The sequence below is a fragment of the Molossus molossus genome, unplaced genomic scaffold, assembly GCF_014108415.1.
Source record: "Molossus molossus isolate mMolMol1 unplaced genomic scaffold, mMolMol1.p scaffold_m16_p_2, whole genome shotgun sequence".
NCBI classification, from domain to species: Eukaryota; Metazoa; Chordata; class Mammalia; order Chiroptera; family Molossidae; genus Molossus; species Molossus molossus.
This window is the reverse complement of record NW_023425355.1, coordinates 105,660,141-105,670,019: the sequence shown is the minus strand read 5'-3', so window position 1 is coordinate 105,670,019 and position 9,879 is coordinate 105,660,141. Positions and strand designations below refer to the sequence as shown.

General features: G+C 43.6%; 1 protein-coding gene across 1 annotated transcript; it reads left to right on the top strand.

The window, feature by feature from the left end:
* Positions 1–685: 685 nt before the first annotated feature.
* Positions 686–6,478, top strand: LOC118635448 (CXXC-type zinc finger protein 1-like). The gene is made up of 9 exons (XM_036270129.1): positions 686–790; positions 3,299–3,421; positions 3,500–3,663; positions 4,000–4,207; positions 4,310–4,417; positions 4,738–4,787; positions 4,996–5,092; positions 6,103–6,255; positions 6,332–6,478. Exons 1-9 carry the CDS (start codon positions 686–688, stop codon positions 6,476–6,478), a joined length of 1,155 nt encoding a protein of 384 aa, XP_036126022.1.
* The last annotated feature ends 3,401 nt before the right edge of the window (positions 6,479–9,879 follow it).

Below are 9,879 nucleotides of genomic sequence, written 5' to 3'. Positions count from 1 at the left end.
TTTTGTGATCTGAAGAGTGGATGAGGGGGATTTTTAGGTTGATAATGGGGGACTTTGGAGTCAAGATGGGGACTCGTTCTAATTCGAGCTGAATGCTCAGATTAGTACTTTCCGTCTTTCTTCTTTCCTCATGTTCTCATTTTAAAGTTCCATCTGAGACCACAGTCGGGTATGTTTTCTCCTCCTTGTTAAGTTCTAAGTGTTTTTTTTTATTTTTTTTTTTTATTTTTTTATTTCAGTTATTTTTCTGTTTATCAAAAGTTATTTAGAACTGCCCTTTCAATTTTCAAAAGTTAAGTCTTTTGTTTCTAATGTAACTTACTTGTGCCCTATGTGATGCTTATTCATTGGAATGTGTTTAGACTTCCTTTAAGGCTACCAGGGCCAGTTTTTATTAATATTGAATGTCTCATTTGAAAATAGTATGAATTCGTGAATTGATAATTGTCTTATTGAAAATGTGTGTACTCTTTCATTGTGCGTGCTTGCTCTATTAATCACTGACAGTAATGATTTGTTTGCCTGTGTGCACATATGCACACAAACATTTTAAAAAATGTGTATATTTATATATTTTACTTGGTGTTACTGGGTACAGGTAAGAGTAAGTTTCAGAATAAAGACAGTCAGGGCAGACACAGCTCCGCCTGGCATGTGCAGGTGGGGAGCGAGGACAGGGCTTGGCATGGGTCAATACGTGGAAGGTATGGCAGAACTCCGTCTGTGCAGGAATGGGGGAGGGCCGTATGAGGCTGAGAGAATCTGGGAAGGGAGCAAGGCCAGGCATGGGGTGAGTATGCCGTGGTGCAGTGTATGGGTCCCACAGGGCTGGGAGTGTAAGGCAAGAAGAAATGTGTCCAAGAGGGTAGGATTAGGCAGGCAGGGCCTGGAGCGACTAGGTGGACTGGGTGGGAAATGTGGGTGGGCGGGACCTGTCTGAGTGGCTGGGCAGAGGTGGATTGTCTGGGACCAGGGTGCCCCACAAGCAGGGAAGCAGGGTAGCAGGTATGTTCTAAATGGTGGGGCAGAGCAGGCTGAACTGAGCAAATGTAAAGCAGTGGAGTAGCTTTTCTGATCAGGTAGGCAGGGCCTTATACAATCAGATGGGAAAGTTGGGGCCAGATATACCAGCCAGGTGTGTTTGGATAAGGTGGGCAAGCCAGGCCAGGTAGCGTCAGTCATTCCCAGGCAGGCAAGACCTAGCATATCCAGGCAGGTGCAGTGGTCCCCTCCCCAACTTTGGCCGGAAGGTGAGGCCAGGAGTGTTAGGGCAAGGTGAGCCTGTCCCCAGCCACTCAGTGCTGAGCCAGAGCCTTCCTCCTTCTAACACAGGAACCCTACTTGTAATCCCTGGTCTCTGGTGAGTCCAGGATACAGGGTGGATGGGGGAATGAAGGGTCTGCCTCTCAGCTCTTGCCTATAATAACCTCAGAGACCTTGCCTTGATCCCACTGGCAACTGCCCACTCAACCATAGCTGCCTCAACTGCAGAAGTCTAGGCTATCCCAGAAATACCAGATGGTGGCAGTGTCATTGGCAGTAAAGGAAACACCTCAGATAATACCCCAGCTGTTAATGGAAAAGGATCTGCCTCAGGACTGAAAACTATACCAGGACTTAAAAAAATTTTTTTTTCTTTATTGACTTTAGAGAAAGAGGAAGGGAGAAGGAGAGAGAGATAGAAACATTGATGAGAGAGAACATTGATTGGCCGCCTCCTGCATGCCCCCCACCGGGGATTGGGCCTACAACCTGGGCATGTGCCCTGACTGGGAATCAAACCGGGACCTCTCAGTCCATGGGACAAAGCTCAATCCACTGAGCCACACCAGCCGGGCTCATAGGGGACTTTTGACAATCAAAGTCTGATGAGTGTATGGCAGAGTCCATGCATAGAAGGATGGGGACAATAAAGGCAGAGAGGGTCAGCAATGAGGAGAGAGGAGTCAGGAAGTGTCCAAAGGCCATTTAAGAAACAAATTGGGAAGATCTGTCAGCATTTTCCTGGCCTGTAGCCCTGGATGAGTGACATGTCCTTTGGGATGCTAGCAAACACGATGCATGCAGAGGCTTAAAATATAGTTAAAACCTCGATAGAGTGGACTAATTCAGGTGATGGGGTATCCATTAAAGCTGAAAGTCTATTATATAACAATTAACAAATTAGTTAGTTTACCTGTTTTTACTTATGTAGACACATTTGTGTAACTAAAATTATGTATGAAAATTTTACTTTCACAGGAAAATTTTCTATATGTATTACAGTAATTTAGATTTATTCTGACTAGGTCTAGTAAGTGCACGCATTCACCAGTCACTGTGAGTAAACAAATGTACATGGCTGGGGTGTGGCTTAGTGCATGACATCGACCAGCATGAGTTAAAACTGCTGCAGAAAGTCATGCCTCTAGACAGCAGAACCAATTACCACCAGCAATTTGGTGTGATCACATGCTAATCATTTGCCGAACATTGTGTAGGAGCGGTGACTCTTAGATTTAAATATGTAGACTATAGTTGTAGATATGTAATATTTATTTATGTTGGTGAAATTACTGTAGTACTTTTTCCAACATATGGCCTATTTGCTAAAATTTGTTTAAAATAACAATAAATTAATAACAAAAAAAATAACCTGTTAATTTGATTAAAAGCAAATCTTGGTTAAAAGCATTTGAGATAAACCATAGAACTTATATGCATGTATGCATGAATAGTGGACATGGACAGCAAACTGGGGAAAGGGCAGGGAGGGAGGGGGAGGGGGGAATCAGTGGGGGGAAAAAGGAGAAACATCTGTAACAAAATTAATTAATAAAATAAAATAAAATAAAAGAAAAGAAAATTAACAGGGTATTAACTTTCACATATGACATATGGACCAGAAATTTTGTACATTAAATCAAAGTCCTTTAAATCAAGGTTTGCAAATCAAGATCCATAAATTGAGGGTTTACTGTATACTTAAACACTGGGGCTTCTGCTTTTTTGGTGCTTTTGGAATCCAGTCACCATGTGAAAAACAGAGGCTAGCTTGCCAGTTGATAGAGACTCATGGCTCCATTACTTCCACTGACCCATCAACCTACAAATATGAGTGAAACCATCTAGGACCAAACAGCCACTAGCTGACTACAACCATATGGAGAAACCCAGGCAAAACCAGCAGAACTGCCCAGCTGAGCCTATCCCAATTGTCATCCCACAGAATTTTGAATTAATAAATGATTTTTGTTTTATCCCTTGATTTGAAGGATGGCTTGTTACACAACAAAGTAGATTTTTTTTTTTTTTTGAGGCGTTCCTGCTCCTGGATCCTGCACTGCAGAAGCAGACAGTGAATGTGAAGAAAATGGAGAAATTAAAGAAAAAGATGGAGTGGAAGGTGACAGAAATGATGGAGGGGGACATGGAGGCAGAGGTTGGGAGACCAATGGAAGGCAGGGGTCCAGGGTTAGGGGACTCCCTTACCCCTGCCCTGACCATGGTTGTCCCACAGAATGAGAAGAAGCAGAAACTCATGGAAAGGCGGAAACATCTAGAGCAGATGGCTGCCAAGGACCTAGCCCCACTGCAGCAGTGCCTGGGACCTGGCTGTGTGAATCCCACCAGGCCAGGCTCCAAGTACTGCTCAGACAACTGTGGCATGAAGCTGGCAGCTAAGTGAGTGCACCTGGAGGTTAAGCAACAGGACTTGGGGTAGGGCATGGCCTATGCCATCTGTGAGTCTATCTACTCCCTACCCATTCATCCACCCGCCCACCCACTGAACCACCCATCTGCATTCCATTCACCAACCTATTCATCCACTCTTATAGTCATTTACCCACCCAGCCATATACCATCTACCCATTCATCCACCATTTAATCACTCATTCCCCAGCATTCACTCATCTAACGTTTATTACCCTATATATTCACCATTTGGTCACTCATCCATTTCTTCTTCTTTTATTGCCTCTACTTACCAATTTCATTTCTTGCTGTCTCCCCTTCCAGACGTATCTATGAAATCCTGCCCCAGCGCATTCAGCAGTGGCATAACAGCCCCTGTATTGCTGAGGAGCATGGCAAGAAAATGCTCGAGAGCATCCTCCGTGAGCAGCAGGACACCCACACCCGCCTGAAGGAAATGGAATGTCAGTTTCATGAACTTGAGGCCATCATTCTGCGTGGCAAGCAGCAGGCTGTGTACAGTGATGAGGAGGTGAGTGGGAATAGGTAGGGTGTATTGGAAAGGTACTTGATATCTTGCCCTGTGCATACCCACTCTGCACTACTTCACTGGCTCCTCCACTCTCTTGTGCAGAACATCAAAGTTATCACAAACAGTGTCCACCAGATCTTCTGTGTCTCCTGTGGGAAATCCATCAGTATGCATGTTGCCCTCCGCCATATGGAGCACTGCTTTGCCAAGGTTGGGGTATTGGCTGGGGGCTTATGGAGCAAGGGTATTTTTGGTTTGGTGGGTTTCATGGGGAGGGGAACAGGTTTGGTGCCTGGGTGTTTGTTGTAGAGGGGACTACAACATACATCCATGGTCCTACTCATTTGTACTTTTCTTCCATCCCTAGTATGAGGGTGACAATTGGGTATCAGCCAATGGAGAGATGGGCTATTGGCTGAACAGACAGCAGCATAGGGTCCACGGGGACAAATATATTGTTTGGGGCTTTGTCACAGGAGGGCATGCAGTGTACATCCACAGTTCCTCCCATTTATAATCTTTCTTTCCAGTACGAGTGCAAATCGTCCTTCGGGTCCTTGTACCCCACTTGCATTGAGGGGTGAGTATGGGTGCTGGTCAGACATGATGTGGACTGGGTCAGGAACAGGGTGGGCAAGATCATGGGCAGGATGTAGGTGGGCTCAAAGGCAGAGGTGGGTAAGTTCTGGGCAGGGTATGGGTAAGGTTGGGGATAAAATGTAGACAGGGTTCAGGATAGGACTGCCCTCCTCCTGACCTTTAGCACCTCACTTTTAACCTTCCCCCAGAGCCACAAGGCTCTTCTGTGACGTTTATGACCCAAAGAGTCAGAGGTACTGTAAGCGGCTCCAGGTGCTGTGCCCTGAACACACGAAAGACCCCAAGGTGAGGCTCTTCCCTCCTCACTCTCCATTCCTTCCCTTTTCTCTGCTTGACCACCCTATTCCTCTCTTCCTCCCTGTTTGACCTCCCTGTTTGATTGCCTCCTGTTTCCTTCTTCCTGACTGCCTTCATACCTCCTGACCAACCACTATGACCACTATGTCTCCTCTTCCCTTCTTGAATATCCCACATTCCCCTCTCCTCACTGCCCGATCACCTTCTGTTCTTACTTTTTGCTGCCTGACTGCTGTTTATTCCTACCCTCCTTGCCTGCCCCACATTTCTCTCTCTCTCTCTCTCTCTCTCTCTCTCTCTCTCTCTCTCTCTCTCTCTCCCTCCCTCCCTCCCTCCCTGACCACCCTCTATTTCTCTGCTCCTCACTGCATAATCATTCTCCTTCTCTTTTCCTTGCTTGACCATCCTCCAATCCTTTCCCACCCCCTGCCCAACTGCCCCCATTCCTCCCTTCCTCTCTGCATGGCTGCCCTCAATTCCTCTCCCCCTCACTTTCGGACTTCCCTCATTCTTTGTTTTCCCTGCCTCACTGCCCCCAATCATCTTTTCTCTGCCTGTCATTTCCTAAATCCTTTCTTTGTCCCTATTTAACAACTGCCTCCATTCTTCCATTCTTCCTACCTTCTCTGCCTCATTTCTTACCTCTTCCATGTCTTGCCAACTCTCATTCACCTACTTCTCCTTGTCAGGTCTTTCCTCCACCATTCCTCTCCTTCCTGTTTGATCTCACTGTTCTGTCCTTCCTGTCCAATCACCTCCATTCTTCTATCCCTGCTTGTTAACTTCTTCCTCCATCTTCCATGCTTGATCATCCCCTTTTGCCTCCTTTTCTCAACCTAATCACCAAATTCCTCTCTTTCCCCCAGTAATTCACTCCTCATTTCTCTCCTTCCTGCCTGACTGTTCTTCATTACCCTATTCCTCTTATCATGCCTTGCCCGATCATCTTCCATTGCTATCCTCCTCCATACTTCATCTTTTGTCATTCTTCCCCACAGGTACCAGATGATGAGGTGTGTGGTTGCCCACTAGTGCACAATGTCTTTGAACTCACTGGTAATTTCTGTCGTCTCCCCAAACGGCTGTGCATCCACCACTACTGCTGGGAAAAGCTAAGGCGAGCCGAGGTGGACCTAGAGCGTGTGCGAGCGGTAGGCTACAATGCTGAGTGGGGCTGAGGGATGGGATATAATCCCAGAATTCCACTCTAATGCTGACCTCCCACAGTTGTATAAGCTGGAAGAGCTGAGTGAGCGGGAGCACAAGGTGCGCACAGCTATGAGGAACCGGGCAGGTCTGCTGGCCCTGATGCTTCACCAGACAGTCCAGCATGACCCACTCACCACTGACCTGCGCTCCAGAGTACACAACTAAGCCCTGTTCGACTGAGGTCCTGTATCCAACGTCCTGTACAAGGGAAATACTCCACAAATTTCTCACACACCTGTTTCTTTAACCACTTCTTTCTCAGGGTATCTCAAAGTGTCTCTGTGTTTCTCTATCATTTTGTCTCCTGTTTCTGCCTATCCCCTAAACAGAAATTTTGAGGGGTGTCCTCAAAATTCTCTCCTGTTTCTGTTTATTCTTCCATCCTGGAACCTGTGATGGGCCAGGGGAATCTCATTTCCCAGTGCCCAGAGTGTTGTCAATAAACTTTGGAAGAATAGGGCTTTTAATACCCCCGGATGGCCCCTAACCCCATCTGTCTGGCCACATACCCAATTCTGAAACTCCGATGGTAGTGGGTAACAGTACAACCATATTTAGAAGCAGGCTGCAGTGTCCATGCAGGGGAAGCTATGAAGTGATGCCCACTTAGTGTTCAAGGGGTCCTCTCTGTCAGGGGAGCTGGGACTTTATAAAGAGGATCTGGCAGTCCTGACCCTTATTCCCTGCAGCCCCCATCCCAGGCCATCATGTATATAGTTGATGCCTGATTAGTGCACAGCCAATTCACCAACTTCCATGCAATTGTTAATATTTCTTAGGTCAGAGGAGCTGGGGAAATGTTGGGATGGGGGATAAGTGAGTGTGGGATGATACTCCCTGATGTTTCTGCTTTGCAACACTGAGGAGAATTCAAAGTGTCATGGCAATCATGCTCTGCTCCCACCTATTTTGTTCTATCCCTGACCATGCCATGAGGTCTCAGCCCTTTCTGTCAGCTTTGGCCTCTGCCAATCCAGTTCTGGTCTGTCTGTGTCCCTCCAGCCCTGCTCATCACATCCTGTCCTTCCCCCAACACCCTGCTTTGGCTTTGTCCTTTCCAGCTTGCTCTGTCCATTGGGTCCTCATCTAGTCATGCCCATTTCAGGCCTATAGGGTTGCCAGAAGGGAACTGAGACCTCTGCCACATCTGCCTTTGCCAGCCACAGCCAGGCCTCCTATACAAGTGGAGGTGTGTCTGGTAATGCTGCCTGTGACTACTGGTCCCTTTTAACTTTTTCATTAATTTTCACGATTACATTTTCCTCAGGGACTCACATATTTCACCTAAATGTTTAAGTATGTTTCTTTAAACATACCTCACATTCCACTATGACTAGTTTATATTACTACCAATCTGGTACAATGAATATTTTAGTTTTATTAGGAATATTGTATTTTTCTTTGTTTACAATTTGAATAGATTTGTTAGGGGCTGATCCATATAATTATTTGAAAGGACCAGATTTTGTTTTATTTATGTAAGCTTAAATTTTTATGAATTGCCACTTTTTGAGTTTTTGTTTGGCGTTTCATTTTCATGTGTTTGTGTGAGTTTGTTCTTTTTCTAATTTTTAAAATTTTTATTATATTTATTGGGGTAAAATTGGTTAATAACATTATATAAATTTCAGGTATACAACGTTATAATACAACATCTGATACTCTATTCTGTGCTCACACCCAAAGTCTAGTCTCCTTCCATCAGCATATATTGGACCTTTACCCTCTTCGTCCTCTCCAAACCCCATTCCCCTCTGGTAACTACTATTCTTTTGTCTGTCTATGAGTTTGATTTTTGTTTGTTCACTTGTTGTTTTTTGTTTTATATCCCACATATGAATGAAATCCAAGTTCCTAACGCAATCACTCTTGGGTTCTCAGCTTTTTTATAGTAATAAATTTGAAACTATACACTTTCCTCTAAATGTAGTTGTATCTCATAAATTCAAAAGAAATGTGCAACTTCAGAATTAATTTATCATTTTGATCTTAGCTATTGAAGAAAGTTTCTTAGTTTTTTTAAACCCTCACCTGAGGATATGTTTAGAGAAAAGGAGGGAAGGGGGGGAGGAGAGAGAGAGAGAGAGAGAGAGAGAGAGAGAGAGAGAGAGAAACATCAATGTGAGAGAGAAACATTGATCAGTTAGTTGCCTCCCATATATGCCCCGACCAGCAGCCTAGGTAAGTGCCCTGACTGGGAATTGAACCCACAATCTTTTGGTGTACACAACACCACCACAGCCAGGGCTCTTAGTTTTTATATGAATAAGATATTTGTCCTTTTTTTCCCCTGTAATATAGTTTTCCTGTGATAAGAGAATATAGCCATTGAATATGAATTTGTAAACATTATTCAATATTTTCTTTGTGACATGGGTACTCAATTGAATTTTTTAAAACATTCATGGATATAAGAAGAAACTATATTTTTTGTTAGGTACAGATTACTCGTTACGATTTTTCAATCTAGTTTGATGATTAAGGTTTCTTTCTTTTTTAACTACACAAACCTTTATTTCATGCAAGCTAATGAAAGTCACAAAATGCACTTACATTCCTTGCTTTTAAAGATATTTTTAAAAAGAAAATATTTAACTATGGAGTCAAAAGTGGAGGAAAAATTTTTTTAAAAAGACTTATTTTTTTTAGGGCAATTTTAGATTCACAGCAAAATTGAAAGGAAAGTACAGATATTTCCCATATACCTCTGCCTTACACATGTACAGCTTTCCCCATTATCAGCATCCCTCACCAGAGTGGTATATTTGTTACAATTGATGAATCTATATTGGCATGTCATTATAACCCAAAGTCTATAGTTTATATTAAGGTTCATTCCTGATGTTATACATTCAATGGGTTAGGAGAAATGTATAATGACATGTATTCACCATTATAGTTTCATACAGAATATTTTCACTGCACTAAAAATCCTCTATGCTCCACTTATTCATCCCTCCTCCTTCCCATAACCCCCAGAAGCCACTGATCTTTTTAAAGATCTCCATTGTTTTGCCTTTTGCAGAGTGTGACATAGTTGAAATCATCCAGTACTCAGCCTTTTCAGATTGGCTTCATTCACTTAGTAATACAAATTTAAGTTTCCTCCTTTCGCTTCATGGCTTGATAGTTCATTTATTTTTAGTGCTGAATAACATTCTACTGTCTGGGTATACTACAGTTTATTTATTAATTCACTTACTGAGGATATCTTGGTCGCTTCCAAGGTTGGGAGAGTTTATGAACAAAACTGCTATAAACATCCATGTGCAGGTTTTTGTGTGAATATTAAGTTTTCACTAATACTACTTTTACTTATTTAAAAAAAATTTTTATTGATTGATTTTTAGAAAGAGAGGAAGGGAGAGAGAGAGGGAGATAGAAACATCAATGAGAGAGAACATTGATTGGCCGCTTCCTGCATGTGCCCACTGGGGATTGGACCCACAACATGGGCATGTGCCCTAACTGGGAATCTTGGTGCATGGGTCGATGCTCAATCACGAAGCCACACCGGCTGGGCCACTAATACTACTTTTAAAAAATTATCTTTATTGTTGAAAGTA

Coding starts and splice junctions, on each gene's coding strand:
- LOC118635448 (XM_036270129.1), top strand. CDS start 686: ATGGGTCAATACGTGGAAGGTATGGCAGAACTCCGTCTGTGCAGGAAT. Junction 791..3,298: donor GGAGCAAGGCCAGGCATGGG/GTGAGTATGCCG, acceptor TTTTTTTTTGAG/GCGTTCCTGCTCCTGGATCC. Junction 4,418..4,737: donor TGGAGCACTGCTTTGCCAAG/GTTGGGGTATTG, acceptor CTTTCTTTCCAG/TACGAGTGCAAATCGTCCTT.